The sequence below is a fragment of the Chiloscyllium plagiosum genome, unplaced genomic scaffold, assembly GCF_037043375.1.
Source record: "Chiloscyllium plagiosum isolate Xiang-an unplaced genomic scaffold, Cpla_swu_hap1 HiC_scaffold_2, whole genome shotgun sequence".
NCBI lineage: Eukaryota > Metazoa > Chordata > Chondrichthyes > Orectolobiformes > Hemiscylliidae > Chiloscyllium > Chiloscyllium plagiosum.
This window is the reverse complement of record NW_028270140.1, coordinates 56,549,301-56,567,837: the sequence shown is the minus strand read 5'-3', so window position 1 is coordinate 56,567,837 and position 18,537 is coordinate 56,549,301. Positions and strand designations below refer to the sequence as shown.

Sequence of the window (18,537 nt, the reverse complement as noted above, 5' to 3'; positions counted from 1 at the left end):
TATTTGTGAGGAAATCAAGGGGGATATATTTCATGACTAACCTGTGCCAATTCGAAAGTCCTGGAGGGCCTTCAGCTATCCAAATCACTAAAATACTTTTCCTTGCACAGAAAGAAAGAATGGTAAATAATTTCCTCCCATACACATCCAGGGAGGAAAAATCTGAAGAGCCCAAAAGCAGGGACATTGGATTCAATCTAATCTCCGTACCCAAGATCTCTGCCAAGACATTCGCTACTCTGTCCCAATACTTATGGATCTTATGGCATGTCAATAGACAATGTGTGAGAGTGTCAATTTCTATTTTACATTTAGGACACATTGGGGATGCTCCTGCCTTGAATTTTGCGAGTCGTTCAGGTGCCATATGAGCCCTGTGGAGTATCTTTAATTGAATAGCCTGAGTTCTATTACAAATAGAGATCTTTCTGGCATTTTCCCAGATGTCCTCCCACATTTATAATGAGACTACCAACCCTAATTCTTGATTCCAGGTTTTAAATAATCGTTCCATGTCCTTGGATACTTTATTATATAATGAGTGATAAAGAGGCCTAACTGAGGCGGGGGCGGGGGGGGGGATCATCGGCCATAGCACTCTCCTTTCCCTAACCGCTTTGTAGGGATTAATTATTAGTGTGGTCTTCTTTTGTATATAATCTCGTATTTGGAAATACCAAAAAGGTCCCTGTTAGGCAGTCCAAACTTCTTGTGCAACTGCTCAAAGGACATCATAACCTCCCCATCGAACAGGTCTCCCAAGCAGGAGCTACCTCTAGACTTCCAAGTTTTAAATGTAGCATCTGTCACCCCTGGCTGAAATCTCAGTGCTCAACTATAGGAGTATAAGGGGAGATGTTTTGCAGGTTACCCTCATCTTGTCGCATTATCCTCGAGGCTTTAATTGTATTTAATACAATAAGGTTTTTACAGTAGTCCATAATAGCTCTCATCTTGTCCATAAATAAAAGATTGATGAGGGGACATTTTGCTTGGGAGGTCTCAATACCTAACCAGATTGATTGTGGGTCACTAGACACCCAATCAGCTACATAAGATAATAAGGAATTCAATTGATAGCTCATAAAATCTGGAAAGTTCAGTCCTCCCTTTGCTTGTGGGAGCTGCAGCTTTTCTAATTTGATAAGGGGCTATTCATGATTCCAAATAAAGGAGCCAAGCTTATGCAACGCCTGTCTTGGCAGCATCAGGGGGAGCATTCTCATAGGATAAAGAAGACGAGGTAGGATATTCACCTTAACTAAGGCTACACTGCCTCACCAGGATATTGGGAGATCTTCCCAGCGTTGAAGATCTTGTCTTATTTTCTCTAATAGGTGCAGATAATTAGCTTTATACAGCTGAGCAAATAGCGGGGTGATTAAAATACCTAAGTACAGAAAACCTTTTAGTGACCACCGAAAGGGAAAGCAAGATCCGTCTGGTAAATTGGATACACTGGCAAGACCTCCCAACAGCATGGCCTCAAATTTCACAAGATTGATTTTATAGCCTGAGAACATCCCAAATAAATTAATCACTTGGGTTAGAAGAGGCATGGATATCAAAGGATCACTTAAGGAGAGGAGGTCATAATCCGCAAAAAGATTGATTTTATGTTTGCCCAATTCAACCCTCGGAGCCATTATGTTAGGATCAGTTTGTATAGCCTCCGCCAGTGGTTCAAATCACTAGCATGAATAACAATGGTGAAAGAGAACATCCCTGACGACAGCCCCTGCCAACACTAAAGCTATTTGAACTTAAACCATTGGTGATCACTGCTGCTTTGGGATCATTATATAATACTGAAGCCCATTTAGTAAATACCTCTCCAACACCGAACCTTTCCAGTGTATAAAAAAGATATGGCCATTCTACCCGATCAAATGCCTTCTCTGCATCCAAGGAGACAGCTAAACCCAGTATTGTTCCCTGTTGACAGGCTTGTATCATATTTAACACCCTTCTAATATTATTAGTTGACCTGTGGCCCTTTATAAACCCCGTCTGGTCCTCTTTTATGATGTATGGTAAGACCCTCTCCAATCTTAATGCTAACATTTTAGAAAGAATTTTGAAATCCACATTTAGTAAGGATATGGGTCTATATGATGAGCAATCTTCTGGGGCCTTTCCCTTTTTAAAAATAAGAGAGATGTTTACTTCTCTCAACGAAGGCAGGAGGCAGCCCTGACTATGTGAATAATTATACATATTTATGAGTGGTCCAGCCAGTTCCTCTATAAATTCTTTATAGAACTCAACCTGGAATCTATCTGGTACAGGCGCTTTGCCACTCTGAAGCAGCCTAATTGCGTCGAGTGCTTACTGGGTTGTTAGGAGGGCATTCAAGATTGACACCTGCTCCGAGGTTAAGTCCGGAAGGGTCAGATTTTTAAAGAAGGATTCCATCTTCTCAGTTCTATCCTCACAGTCCTGCGATTTATACAGTTCAAAATAGAACTCTCTAAAGGCTGTATTGATCTTTTTACAATCACAAGTCAGGGTACCAGCACTTTTTCTAATGGACGTAATGGCTTGAGGAGCCATTTTCTTTCTAGTAAGGTATGCTAGGTATCTGCCAGGCTTTGTGCCATATTCAAATAATCTCTGCTTTGCGAATAATATTTCCCTCTTTGCTGTTTGGGTAAGTACGGTATTCAAGCCTGCCCTAAGGGCTGTGATCCTTTGTAACTTAGTAATGGAAGGCCTGTTAAGATATGCTGTCTCAGCTGCCTTCAAGTGAGCCTCGAGCAGGTGCTATTGCTCTCCCTTTTGTTTTTTCTGGGTCGCAGAATATGAGATGACCAAGTCTCGCGCATATGCCTTAGTGGTCTTCCACATCATCGGGTTACTGGCTGTACCTGAATTAATTTCCCAGAATGTTTTGAATTCCTGCGAAAAATACTTTATAAATTTGCAATCCTTCAATAAGAATGGATCCATATGCCAATGTCAGGGGCCTATCCCATCATTCCTAATCTTGACTTCCAAATTATACTGCGGCATGATCAGAAATAGCTATATTACCTATTTTACAAGACAGTATGGAATTCGAAAGGGTCAAGGGGGCAAAAAACAATTCTGGTATGGCACTTGTGTGGGTTAGAGTAGAAAGTAAAGTCTCTATCCCTTTTGTTTTTTCTGGGTCGCAGAATATGAGATGACCAAGTCTCGCGCATATGCCTTAGTGGTCTTCCACATCATCGGGTTACTGGCTGTACCTGAATTAATTTCCCAGAATGTTTTGAATTCCTGCGAAAAATACTTTATAAATTTGCAATCCTTCAATAAGAATGGATCCATATGCCAATGTCAGGGGCCTATCCCATCATTCCTAATCTTGACTTCCAAATTATACTGCGGCATGATCAGAAATAGCTATATTACCTATTTTACAAGACAGTATGGAATTCGAAAGGGTCAAGGGGGCAAAAAACAATTCTGGTATGGCACTTGTGTGGGTTAGAGTAGAAAGTAAAGTCTCTATCCCTTTTGTTTTTTCTGGGTCGCAGAATATGAGATGACCAAGTCTCGCGCATATGCCTTAGTGGTCTTCCACATCATCGGGTTACTGGCTGTACCTGAATTAATTTCCCAGAATGTTTTGAATTCCTGCGAAAAATACTTTATAAATTTGCAATCCTTCAATAAGAATGGATCCATATGCCAATGTCAGGGGCCTATCCCATCATTCCTAATCTTGACTTCCAAATTATACTGCGGCATGATCAGAAATAGCTATATTACCTATTTTACAAGACAGTATGGAATTTGAAAGGGTCAAGGGGGCAAAAAACAATTCTGGTATGGCACTTGTGTGGGCTAGAGTAGAAAGTAAAGTCTCTATCCTGGGGGTGAAGGCACCTCCATGCATCTACTAGCCCTAGCTCCTTATTCAGATCTGACAGTTGTCTAGATCTCAGAGATATACCCGTAGTGTTCTTAGGTATCTGTCTCTGGGTCCATGATACAGTTAAAATCTCCTCCTATAATTGTATGGCAGACTCCAAAAGCCATCAACTTAGAGAATGCTTCTGTTACAAATTTAAAGGGGTGCGCCGGGGGGGGGGGGGCAATAAAGATTCAAAATGCCATATTACTCTCCATGTATTAGAGCTTTGATCAATATATACTGTCCAGACTCATCTTTTATCTGGCTTAACATTAGGAAAGGAAGATTCTTCTGAATAAGAATGGCTACTCGCCTACTTTTTGAACTGCAAAATGAGAAAAAAGCCTGATCAAATCCACCCAGTTGTAGCTTTAAATGCTCTTTGTTAAGTAGATGTGTCTCCTGTAAGAGAACTACATCGACCCTTTCTTTTTTGAGACTTGATAATATCTTTATCCTTTTGATTGGTGAATTACTCCCCTTGACATTCCAGGTGCAACATCTAAGCGAATGGCTAGCCATGATCATCCAGGCAAGTCCGAGACCTCCCAGGAGGAAGAACCCCACTCAGAAAACCTTGAATAAAGACTGTAGGAAATTCACAAATACAAAAATTCTTTAAAACATTTAAACAAGCACAATTAAAAGCTATTCCTAAGTAAAAGACATTCCCCCTTGCTCCCAGGGGGCATAACTACCTATCAATAACCCCATCATAACCTCTCCTAGCTAGAGAGGGCCTGCCCTCGACCCAGGCTTTATAGAATGGAGTATACAAATTCAAGTATTTTGTAAAACCAGAGTTGAAAGTATAATGTTTGGAGCAAAGGCTCCCACAATTATTGAAGTTGGAGTCAGGACAGGGCCAGATGCGGGTGGAGTGAGCCCACCAGGTTGCTGTACGCAGGCCTGGGATGGACCAGCGCCCCCGTCCAGTTCTAATTCAACTCTAATGCTACAAAGACAAACAAATGTTCCTGGAAGCCTCCAGAGTCCTGGAGAAGGATCCCCAGGCCATGATGCACAAGGGTTCCAGAATAATGTTACTCCAGGACTTCTCTCCAGCCGTGGTCCGCAAGAGGAGGGTATTAGATAAGCCCCCCACACACACACACACACATACACACACACACACACCTGGGTGCATTTAGCAAACAGGGTACAATAGGCAATAGGAGTAGGCCATTCTGCCCTTCGAGCCTGCACCACCATTCAATATGATCATGGCTGATCATCCTTAATCAGTATCCTGTTCCTGCCTTATCTCCATAACTCTTGATTCCACTATCCTTGAGAGCTCTATCCAAGTCTTTCTTAAATGAATCCAGAGACTGGGCCTCCACTGCCCTCTGGGGCAGAGCATTCCACACAGCCACCACTCTCTGGGTGAAGAAGTTTCTCCTCATCTCTGTCCTAAATGGTCTACCCCGTATTTTTAAGCTGTGTCCTCTGGTTCAGTGCTCACCCATCAGCGGAAACATGTTTCCTGCCTCCAGAGTGTCCAATCCTTTAATAATCTTATATGTCTCAATCAGATCCCCCTCAGTCTTCTAAACTCAAGGGTATACAAGCCCAGTCGCTCCAGTCTATCAGCGTAAGGTAGTCCCGCCATTCCAGGAATTGACCTCGTGAACCTACGCTGCACTCCCTCAATAGCCAGAATGTCTTTCCTCAAATTTGGAGACCAGAACTGCACACAATACTCCAGGTGTGGTCTCACCAGGGCCCTGTACAGCTGCAGAAGAACCTCTTTGCTTCTATACTCAATCCCTCTTGTTATGAAGGCCAGCATACTATTAGCCTTCTTCACTACCTGCTGTACCTGCACGCTTACCTTCATTGACTGGTGTACAAGAACACCCAGATCTCTTTGTACTGCCCCTTTACATAAATTGATTCCATTTAGGTAGTAATCTACCTTCCTGTTCTTGCCACCAAAGTGGATAACCATACATTTATCCACATTAAACTGCACCTGCCATGCATCTGACCACTCACCTAACGTGTCCAGGTCACCCTGTAATCTCCTAACATGCTCCTCACATTTCATCCTGCCACCCAGCTTAGTATCATCAGCAAATTTGCTAATGTTATTGCTAATACCATCTTCTATAAAGCTACGGTCCCAGCACTGATCCCTGCGGTACCCCACTGATCACTGCCTGCCATTCCGAAATGGAGCCGTTTATCATTACTCTTTGTTTCCTGTCAGCCAACCAACTTTCAATCCAAGTTAGTACTTTGCCCCCAATACCATGCGGCCTAATTAGGAAAATAGGAATATATAAAATTACAAAATTACAATCCTGGTGAGTATTAGACAACTAAGTAAAATGAGAAAAGAGGAAAATCCCACTCTTAAGAAAAAGGCAAGACAAAACAAACACCCCTCGCCCACAAATTGAGTAAGCCACACGAGCTATAAAAAGGAAACCAAAGGAAAAGTAAAGAACAAGCCCCCCGGGGAAGAATAAGTGGAAGAAGGATAATGAAAAAAAAACAAAAAAAAGGGATCAACAAAATGGGGGGGGGGGGGGGAAATAAAGTCGTTATACATATGGTTCAATTCCCACAGCCTATTTAAGAGCGTCCAAGAATTCTTTTGCTTTTTCCGGCGACCCAAAGATGTAAATGGATCCTCCATGGCTGAAGCGCAATGTTGCCAGATAATGCATAGAGTATTGGATACTTAGGTCTCTCAGACACTTCCTCGCCTTATCTAATGCCATCCTCTTGTGGACCACAGCTGGAGAGAAGTCCTGGAGTAACATTATTCTGGAACCCTTGTGCATCATGGCCTGGGGATCCTTCTCCAGGACTCTGGAGGCTTCCAGGAGCACTTGTTTGTCTTTGTAGCATTAGAGTTGAATTAGAACTGGACGGGGGCGCTGGTCCATCCCAGGCCTGCATACAGCAACCTGGTGGGCTCACTCCACCCGCACCTGGCCTTGTCCTGACTCCAACTTCAATAATTGTTGGAGCCTTTGTTCCAAAAAGTCGACAAGCTGGCCTTCCTCTTCCTGTTCAGGAATGCCCAGCAACCGAATGTTTTTCCAACAGCCCCGATTATCAAGGTCATCGATGCTCTCCTCCAGGGTCCGGCTTCGCTGCTCGAGAGCCCGGACCTGGCCTACGGATGACTCGGCAGCCGTCTCAGAGGCTGTGGCCCATTGCTCTGACCCTCTGACGCTGCTCAAGTTTTTCGATTTCTCGGTCATGCTTCTGAGGGTCACCTCAATAAAAGCGTCGATCTTCTCTTGAAGTTTGGTGATCCCGGAGAACAGGCTTGCCTCTGCAGGTAAGTTCTCCCAAGGCGGTGGCGGACATTTCTGCCGCTGCGGGAGGGGGCAGGGGAAGGGTTCCTGCCTGTAGTGAGCTGCAGGAGTTTTTGCCCTTAGTCATTTTAGAAACAACACCAAACTATCCAAGTTTGATGTAAAATAACTAACTACGCTGGGCAAAAACTATCTCAAATGGTTTAAAGGGTGAGGTGAAGGCAGCTGCCCCACTTTGCCCGAGTCTTAGGCAGAGCATTACAGACTCAGACTTGCTGGGTTGCTGCCATATTGAATCTCTCGCATGTGCTTTTTACAAAGAATGTGTCAGTTATTTTAGAAAAAAAAATCTATTGTTAACTTTACCAGTTGCTGTGCTTTTAAGTTCTGTGATGTCCACAAATTAATTAAATCAATGCTCATGACTCAAGCTTAATGGAATGGTGATGAATTATGTTATAATTATAACGTATTTTATATATACATAATATATACAATTATATTACTGAACTGTTCTAATTCTACTTCTGTGCTCAGTGAAATATTCAGAGCTCAGTACAAATACAGAATTTATTGTTAGTATGTGACTGCAGTCAGCTAATGAAGGAGTTAGTGAGAATTATAAAAAAAGCCCTTGAAAACTCTTAAAAAGAGCATGGGGATGGAAGAGGAAACATTTTTGACCCCTGTGTGAGATGGTAGGTGCACCCATTGTGCATTGGAAAGGGAGTTTGACTCAGTGAGAGGGAAGATTTGCATATAGCTCCAAGTCAGGATGGTGCATAGTTTGGAGGGGGACTATCTCCACACATCTGCTGTCCTGGACCTTCCAAATGGATGGTGTCATCGAAGTAGTCTTGGTGGGCTGTTGCAGTGCACCTTGTAGATGGTATACACTGCTGCCACTCAATGTTGGAGGTGGAGAGAGTGGATGTTGAAGGTGCTGGATGGCGTGCCAGTCAAACTGGCTGCTTTGTTCTGAGTGTTGAGCTTCTTGAGTGTTATTGGACATACCGTCAGCCAGGCAGTTGGGGAGTATTTCTTCACACGTCTGACTTGTGCCATGTAGACGATAAACAGCTTTTGGGCAGTGAGTTACTGCATAGCCTCTGATTTGCTCTTAGAGACACGGTATTTGAATGGCTGCTCCAGTTCAGTGTATTGTTTGTGATGTATGGTAAAACTGAACACTTTTACAGTGGCAAATGAGTGAAGACTGGACATTTTCTTTGTTTGTTGCTCCGAATACTTTTGAGAACTCTATTAAAAAGTAAGTGAAAACTTCTTTCTTCTCTCATTTCAGCATTTGCAGAAGATGTAAAACATCAATAACTATGATGTGGAGGAGCCGGTATTTGACTGGGGTGGATAAAGTTAAAAATCACACAACACCAGATTGTAGTCCAACAGATTTGCTTGAAAGTACATGCTTTCGGAGTACTGCTCCTCCATCAGGTAGTTGGTAGTTCTGTTGAAGGAGCAACGCTCTGAAAGCTTGAACTTGCAAATAAACCTGTTGGACTAGAACCTGGTGTTGTGTGATTTTTAACTAAATTAATAATATGAAGAGATGAATAATTTAAGAAAAGATTCTTTGTAATAAAACTGATGATAATTTATGATTTATTGCTTTTGCTCAGGTGGACCATAAGGACAAGGCTTTCCCAAGAATTGTCTACCTTCAGTGTCCGTCACAAGTTGAAGTGTTCAAAAATCAAAAGTACGGAATATATATTTCCTCTCGACACTTGAAAGCATCTGATCGTGATAGTAAAGATGAAGAACTCATTTACCATATTTTACGTGAGCCAAATATTGGTTACTTGGAAAATGTTACCACTGGTACAGTACTTTATGCTTTCAAGATTTCATAAGTAATTTTTCTGTTATTTATATTCTCAAGTAATTAATAGTTACAGATACCTCCATATTTATTTCAAGTTAAATAACTAAATCCCTGGGACCTGATCCCTAGCTCCCCTAGAACTCTGTGGAAAGCTAGGGAAGTGATTGCTGGGTCCCTGCTGAGATATTTGTATTATCAATAGCCACAGGTGAGGTGCTGGAAACCTTGGGGGTTGGCTATCGTGGTACCACTATTTAGTAAAGGTGGTAAGGAAATGCCAGGGGGACAGGATTTACATGGATTTGGAAAGGCAAAGGTTAGTCACTAACTTGACAAAGTGTTTTGAGGAAGTAACAAAGAGGGTTGATGAGGGCAGAGCAGTGGGCAGGATCTATATGGTCTTCAGTAAAGTGTTCGACAAGGTTCCTCATAGTAGATTGGTTAGTAAGGTTAGAGCCCATGGAATATAGGAAGAACTAGCCATTTGGATACAGAATTGGCTCAAAGATAAAAGACAGAGGGTGGTAATAGAGGATTGCTTTTCAGAATGGAGGCCTGTAAACAGTGGTGTGGCACAATGAATGGTATAGGGTCCATTGCTTTTCATCATTTATACAAGTGATTTAGACGTGAATGTAGAAAGTATTGGTAGTAAGTTTGCAGATGACATCAAATTTCAAGGTGTCGTAGACAGCAAAGAAGGTTTTCTCAGAATACCACAGGACCTTGATCAGATGGCCTATGGAGTCAATGAATGGCAGATCGAATTTAATTTAGATAAATGTGAGGTGCAGCATTGTGGAAAGACAAATCAGGCTAAAACTTGTACACTTAATGCTAAGGTCCTGGGGAATGTTGCTGAACAAAGAGACCTTGGAGTGCAGGTTCATAGTTCCTTGAAAGTGAAATCCCAGTGAAGAAGACTTTTGGTATGCTTTCCTTTATTGGTCAGTACATTGAGTATAGGAGTTGGGAGGTCATGTTGCAGCTGTACAAGACATCGGTTAGGCCAGTTTTGGAAACGGCGTGCAATTCTGGTCTCTCTGCTATAGGAAGGATGTTGTGAAACTTGAAAGGGTTCATAAAAGATGTATAAGGATGTTCTCAGGGTTGGAGGGTTTGAACTATATGGAGAGACTGAATAGGCTGGGGCTATTTTCCCTCAGCGTGGAGATGAGGGATAACCTTGCAGAGGTTTACAAAATTATTAGGGGCATAGATTGGGTGGACAGCCAGGGTCTTTACCCCAGGATTGGGTAGTCCAAAATTAGAGGGCATAGGTTTAAGGTGAGAGGGTGAAGATTTAAAAAGGACCTAAGGGACAACTTTTTCATGCAGCAGAGCTGCCAGAATAAGGCTGGTACAATTACAGCATTTGTAAGGCATCTGCATGTGTATATGAATAGGAAGTGTTTAGAAGGGTACAGACCAAATGCTGACATAAGATGCTAAAACCAGTCTACACATCCATAAAATAATAAAATGAAGAATCTAAACTACAGTGGAGAGAACATTCTTTGGTTCAGTTTTGATAGAAGTTGTTTAATTTTTTTGGGAGTGGGCTAGTACATATGGAGCATCTAGTCACTGGCTTGATAGGATTAAATTGCTTTTAAATTGAATATGATTAGCACTGCTGCCTCACAGCACCAGGGACCTGGGTTCCAGTCCAGCCTCGGACGACTGTCTGCGTGGAGTTTGCACATTCTCCCTGTGTCTGCATGGATTTCCTCCCGGTGCTCCGGTTTCCTTCCACAATCCAAAGTTGTGCAGGTCAGATGAATTAGCCATGCTAAATGATGTTCAATGTAGGTAAGTGTAAAGTGATTCACTTTGGTAAGAGTAACAAGAAGATGGGGTACTGGGCTAATGGTTGGATACTTGGTAGTGTGGATGAGCAGAGGGATCTTGGTGTCCATGTACACAGATCTCTGAAAGTTGCCACCCAGGTAAATAGTGCGGTGAAGAAGGCATATGGCGTACTGGCTTTTATTGGTAGAGGAATTGAGTTCCGGAGTCCTGAGGTCATGTTGCAGTTGTATAAGACTCTGGTGCGGCCGCACCTGGAGTATTGTGTGCAGCTTTGGTCGCCATACTATAGGAAGGATGTGGAGGCACTGGAACGGGTGCAGAGGACGTTTACCAGGATGTTGCCTGCTATGGTAGGAAGATCGTATGAAGAAAGGCTGAGGCACTTGGGGCTGTTTTCATTGGAGAAAAGAAGGTTTAGGGGTGACTTGATAGAGGTGTACAAGATGATTAGGGGTTTAGATAGGGTTGACCATGAGAACCTTTTTCCACGTATGGAGTCAGCTATTACGAGGGGGCATAGCTTTAAATTAAGGGGTGGTAGGTATAGGACAGATGTTAGGGGTAGATTCTTTACTCAGCGAGTCGTGAGTTCATGGAATGCCCTGCCAGTAGCAGTGGTGGACTCTCCCTCTTTATGGGCACTTAAACGGGCATTGGATAGGCATATGGAGGATAGTGGGCTAGTGTAGGTTAGGTGGGCTTGGATCGGCGCAACATCGAGGGCCAAAGGGCCTGTACTGCGCTGTATTTTTCTATGTTTCTATGTAAATTGTCCACAGTGTTAGGTGCATTAGTCAGGGGTAAATAGGGGGAATGGGTCTGGGTAGGTTACTCTGCAGAGGGTTGGTGTGGACTTGTTGGGCCGGATGGCTTGTTTCCACACTAGGTAATTAATCTAAACATCTAATTCATAGTCGGTTTTGTGATTCTTAGAGTTACTTAACTTCTTTGGTGCTTTGTTTCTACTCTCCTTTCACCACTTTTGTGTCATTCTATCACTTCCTGGTTAATATTATTATAGCTACACACATTCAGTCAACTGGTGATTATTCTTTCACATTTCTGAGAGCTGTTTGCATTTCTTCCTGTTACTCTGTTTTTGGCATTGCTCTTGGGAAATGTGTGGTACTGTTAACACAACATTTGTTACTCATCCCTACGGAAAGTAGGGTCTGCCACCTTCTCAAATTATGGATGCCCTTACATTAACAAAATTTTCAGAATTTTGTTACAAAGAGAATTTCTGGACTATTATATCTTAATCATGATGAAGGAATGGCAATTTATGTCAATTTCAGTGTTACATATTGCATTGAGAAAAGATTAACATATGAACTCAAAGCAGACAAATTTTATTTATACCAGTAGCAGAGAGGGCAATACAAAACATGCTCAGCTTGTCCAATATACTATACTCACTTCCTATTTTAAAAAAATCAAGATTGTGTGTTCAAATGTAAAATTGTGCATGTACATAACTTCCCAGATACCACATGATTGAAATCAACGTGCTTAATGAAGAAAATTAACAGGTTGTATTGCATATCTCTTTTTATGATAATCACAATGGAAAGGCATTGATACGCCAAATAAGTCACATGATTTTCCTCAAAACCACTTGTTTTTTCTTTATATCTTGTCTTGGTGTTCTTTTCCCCTCATTCTTTAAATTCACTTATTCTGTGGTTCCTTTTTCTGGCTGGATATTTTCCTCATTTCCATTAACTTGGCTCTGTTCTGTCAACATCTCTGACTTGTTGACAATGAACTTTACCATGAAGTCCAGGCAGGGTGCCGCTCTTTAGGGAATTTGCAATGATGTTGTTCATTTGACATGGCTGCTGTTGTCCTTATTGGCAAGAGAGTTTATAAGACCAAGAAGCAGGGGAGGGACAATTTTTTAAATAACGTTCTAAATAATGTCCATACTGCAACCACAGTTCACAGTGCTGAAGGACTGGATATTAAATTGTACATCAAGAGTAACAATCAAGCAAACTACTTTCTCCTGGTTAATATTATTATAGTTACACACATTCAGGCAACTGGTGATTATTCTTTCACATTTCTGAAAGCTATTGTTTGGTAAGAAGAAATGTGTTGCAGGATAAGCTTGTGCTTTTAGCTGTATTGTTGATATGGCTCAGTTGGCTAAGCTTATGATTAGTGTTACTCCCTAGATATTGATGATGGTCCTTTGTTTAAAGTATTTTCCAGTCTCTCAATTTTTTTTTCCTTTTAGAGCATGCTTCAGATTTTTTGCATAGTGCTGCCAACTATGAGCTGGTAGTGGTGTTGGGACAAAGGTAGCTGGGAAGGCGATAGGTGGATGCAGGTGGGGGATAATAGTGATAGGTCAGTGAGGAGGGTGGAGCGGATAGATGGGAAAGAAGATGTACAGATAGCTCAGGTCAAGAGGGTGGTGCTGAGTTGGAGGGTTGGATCTGGGATGAGGTGGGGGGAGATGAAGGGCTTATTCACAAAACTTCAATTGTCCGCCTAGGAACCCTCCAACCACAAGGGATGAACTCGGATTTCACCAGTTTCCTCATTTCCCCTCCCCCCACCTTGTCTCAGTCAAATCCATCGAATTCAGCACCGCCTTCCTAACCTGCAATCTTCTTCTGACCTCTCCGCCCCCACCCCAGTCTGACCTATCACCCTCACCTTGACCTCTTTCCACCTATCACATTTCCGACACCCCTCCCCCAAGTCCCTCCTCCCTATCTTTTATCTTAGCCTGCTGGACAAACTTTCCTCATTCCTGAAGAAGGGCTTATGCCCGAAACGTCGATTCTCCTATTCCCTGGATGCTGCCTGACCTGCTGCGCTTTTCCAGCAACACATTTTCAGCTCTTATCTCCAGCATCTGCAGTCCTCACTTTCTCCTGCTCCTCAGATGCTGCCTGACCTGCTGAGCTTTACCAGTGCCACACTTTTTGACTCTGGCAGTAAGTCTAGTCAGACTCAGGCTTATAATATCTAGAGGGTCCTGCAGACCAACCATTGGTAAACGTTTTGGGATTCCATGCCAGACACTCACTCGTCTGAATCAGTAATGTTGCCAGCATGTCACCAGGACTGGATTCAACTGGCACAGCATGTGAATAGGATAGTTGAGAACACATCAATCGTAGCATAGAGTGTAAGAGCAAGGAGGTAATGTTAAAGTTGTTGGTAGGCCGCAGCTGGCCTTTTACAGCACCACTCTGATCTAAACTCTCACCAGGATGTTGTCTGGGATGGAGAAATTGAGCTATAAGGAGAGACGAGATAGGCTTGGATGTTTTCTTTGGAGCAAAGACTGAGAGAGGTCGTGATTGAGGTGTATAAGATTTTGAGGGGTATGGACAGGGTGGATAGAGAGCAGCTGTTCGCCTTGGTTGAGGAGTCAACCTTGCAAAGGTATTGTTTGAGGGTAAGAGATGGGAAATTCAGAGGGGATTTGGGAAAAAAACCTTTTTCAGTCAGCGGATGGTGGGAATCTGGAATGAACTGTCCAGAAAGATAGTGGAGGCCGGAAACCTCTCAACTTTTAAAAAAGACTTGAGGGAGCACTTGAGATATAACATTCAAGGATATAGAACAAGTGCAGAAAATTGGAGTTAGCTCACCTTTCATACTAGTTATATTGGTGCAGACTTGATGGGCAGAACGGCCTTTTTGGTGCTGTAAAAATCTATGAATCTGAGATTTCTCCTCCATTTCCCACTCTCCAGCATTGATGGCCTCTGTCCAGATCACAACGTCACCCACTCTAATTATATCCAATAAACGCCTATTCTCATTTTGTTTCATTTTTATTTTATTTGCCATATATTCCAGTAGATACAGGCCATAGGTTCAGACACCAAAGATAAATTGGCAAATCCAATTTATTAGAATTGGCAGAAAGGACATGTAAATTACACCTGTATACTGTTGCTCAAGGCCCTGAGTCTGCCTTTAATTTTAAGCTATTCAAATAGGTTCTTCATATAGAAGACCAAAGAATTATGGAAGGTGCATCGAGCTGAATAAGTGTGAAATTATTTGCTTTAAATGGATAAATTTAGAAAAAAATGTCATGTTGATGTGCTGCGACACTAGGCAATGACAATGTAACAGCACAGACACTCCATTCTGCACTGTTTGTTCATGGTAGTGAGTATCAGATTCAAATGCACTGATAACATTTAAATGTAAATGTCTCTTCCAAGCCAGCTATAATTCTTATTTTTATTATTCTTGCATTTACCTGAACATTCTCCTACAGACCCCAACGGTTTCATTGAAGCCATGTGTTAGCATTGATCACAGAATACAATCTTACCATAGCAATATTGATAGAATCTCTACAGTTTGGAAAAGGGTTATTTGGCCCAAGTCCACATTGACCCTCCAAAGAGTAACCCACCCTATTCCCTACCCATTTCCCTACCCTATTACTCCACATTTACTGCTAACTAATGCATTTAACCTATACATCCCTGAACACTATGGGCAGCTTAGCGTGGCCAATTCACCTAACCTGCACTGTGGGAGGAAACTGGAGCACCCGGAGGAAACCAATGCAAATGCTGGGAAAATGTGCAATATCCACACAGACAGTTGCCCGTGGCTGAAGTCTAACTCAGGCACCTGGCATGAGGCAGCAGTGCTAGCCACCGTGCCACCTTAAAATATGTTAATACTATTAAGTTCTTTTCTCAATAATGTTATATATTGCTACACAATGGAGGCCACGGTAATGGTGATGAAGGTAAGGGAGTGTAGCAATTATTTTGTCTTAATGAAAAAATTGATTTCTGGCTCTGTGATGCAAATTAGGCCAGGTTAAGCCAAGATATAGTCTGGTTCCTGTTGTAAACTGCCGTTGATTGTTTCAGTATAAAAGGAGTTTGAATAGCAATGAACACTTGGGAATAATTAGCAAACAGCTCCTCTCTGGGATTTGTGATCAAGCAACAATCTGATGAAGCTATTGCAAATGGTTGAATGTTAGAAGTATGGCTCTGATATTTTGCAGCCAAGGTGATTGGTACCTGAATACCAAAACCAGTTTTGTTTTATGAATTATAATTCTATTTACTATGGCTTCTTCCACTGAATCACTCCAGATCTCTTTTGCTTGGATTCCTTGCAGTCATACTTTGTCGAATGATATCTTCTTGTCAAGGAATGCTACATTCACAGCAGCTCTTTAATTGCACAGAGTAAACCTGTGCAAGACATTAGTTCAATTTCAACTAGAGAATTGTGCTTACTTTTCAGCACCACATTTTGTCATGTTTCCCAATTAGTATGCAGGATACCTTTAACAGATATAATCGTATCATCACTATAATCACAATCTATAACCTGAGGATATAATGCCTCATTTCCATTGTATTCTGGCTGCTTGAAGTATGGCATGGTGATGGAAGCATGCTACTGTATGTAACTAAACAACTTAATATCAGCACAGATACTGAGGTGCCTATGATGGAATATATGCAGATGTCAGGTGCCACATTTAGCTCTTATAATGTAAATATTGCTGCACCAGGTAAATTACCCTTCTGGAAGTAAAAATTCACAACCTTAGCAAGGATGTGGAGGCATTAGAGAGGGTGCAGAAAAGATTCAAAAGAATGGTCCCAATGAGGAGGAATTTCAGTTACCTAGATAGATTTGAAATAATTGAGACTTTTCCTTGGAGATGGGAAGGAGAGGAGATTTGATCATGGTGTTCAAAATGGTGAGCTGTCTGGACAGTGTAGGAAGGTAACACCTTTTCCTTTTGTTGGAAGTACACAGAAGCAGAGGCCACAGATTTAAAGTAACTACAAATGAAGCAAAGCCAACACGAAGAAAAATGTGTTAATGCAGCAAGTGGCAGATGTCGCTTAATGATGGCTCAGATTACTCTATCCAGAATTCTATTAATGTCTCTCTCTGCACTTCCCCACGACTTTATTTGTCTCTCTTTCATTTTCTCCCCCTCTCTATTTCTCTCATCACTGGCTTCTGCACGCCAAGCACCAGCCTCCAAGCCTACTGTGAGTTTAATTCACTCTGCATTGCCACTGTACATTTATAGAAATATGAAATCTCAAAATACACGAGCTGGTGTGGAGTCTTTCAAGCACATTCCACATTTCAATACATTTATGGCTGCTCCTAGACCTGAACTCTACTTCTCATCCCACTCCTTATGCTTCTCTCAATTTCAGCTATGAATGTGCTTTCCTCAAGCACCTAAATGAAGAAATTCTTCCTCATCTTTGTCTTCTATAGCCTGCCTCTTATTCTGAGGCCCTGTATCTACATAGAGATTCTTAACCCACACTCACACCCTCTCTGTATCCAAACAGTCAAGTCCTCTCAGAATCTTGTGTTTCAATGAGATCACCTCACATTTTTCTAATTTCCAGATGATATTTTCACATTATTCAATTTCTTTTTATAACACAATTCCCAGGAATAAATTTTATGAATTTTCATTGGACAAGAAGGGACATATGGCAAATAGGCAGCTATGAGTTCATATCCCGTATTTAAAAAATAAAATATCCCTTAGAATTTTATTTATTTCAGGGTCACAATTTCTAATAGAATATATATGCTAATCAATAAAATACTGTTGTTCTTATGTACACTAACAGATGCACTGATCTTGTGATTTGTTGCTGCCTAGGGGGATTTATTTGGAATAAGTTCACACAGAAAGATTTGAACAGCAGAAACATCATTTACATCATAAGTGCTTCCTCGACAGTAATGTCGGACAGTTTGGAGTTTCAGGTTTCGGACTCCTCTGGCAACTCTGCTCTCCCGCAAATGTAAGACATTTGTGTAAATATCAATGAGTTTTTAGTTGTATTTAACCAACAGTGTATGAATTTGTTAATTGTTTGATGATAATTAGAATCTATTTCTGAGACGAATCACAAGATTTGTCACAACTCTTGACAAAATTATACAGACTCAGTGTAGAAATCACTGCTGGGCAAGTAAAACTGTCTTGATCTATGATTATTTGCAGACCTACCACTCAACATGACTCCTAGCCTTTTCTGCTTAATATTCTTGAATATGAAATATGGACCGAACTGATTTCAGCTGAACTTGTAAAAAAGCCACAAAGAAACAGTAAAAATAGGCAGTATCGGTCTAGCTGCCAAAACAGGAAGAGTCCTGTTAAAATCAGGCTTCCATAATATTGTTGGTCCTCTTGTTTTAGTTCCCAAAACTTTCTGTGCAGAAGGTCCAGTGTCCTTTTAGCAACTACGCAAGAAGTTTGGATTTACAATAGCAGGTGTTACAGGCTCAATCATATCACTTTACCATTAATGTTTTGTTTTGGAGTGCTAAAGACTGTAGAAAACAGAATGCTTGTGCATGAACAAACAGAGGCAGTAAAAGTATAGGTAAATATAAAGATGTTTCCACTTGAGACGGAAACCAAAAGTAATGCCATAAATGAGAGACTGTCACTAATAGATCTAATAAAGACTTCAGGAGATAGAACATAGAAGAATACAGCGCAGTACAGGCCCTTGGGCCCTCGATGTTGCGCCGATCCAAGCCCACCTAAACTACACTAACCCACTATCCTCCATATACCTATCCAATGCCCTCTTAAATGCCCATAAAGAGGGAGAGTCCACCACTGTTACTGGCAGGGCATTCCATGAACTAACGACTCGCTGAGTGAAGAACCTACCCCTAACATCAGTCCTATA

At 41.7% G+C, this 18,537-nt stretch overlaps 1 protein-coding gene across 2 annotated transcripts in view; it reads left to right on the top strand.

The window, feature by feature from the left end:
• The window catches only part of frem1a (Fras1 related extracellular matrix 1a), a 410,320-nt gene that overhangs the window by 321,246 nt on the left and 70,537 nt on the right, over positions 1–18,537 (top strand). For both annotated transcript variants that reach the window (XM_087996893.1, XM_043714338.2), the window contains exons 26-27: positions 8,814–9,015; positions 17,490–17,634. In XM_087996893.1, coding sequence (XP_087853019.1) covers positions 8,814–9,015; positions 17,490–17,634 — 347 coding nt within the window. The remainder of the gene's footprint in view (positions 1–8,813; positions 9,016–17,489; positions 17,635–18,537) is intronic.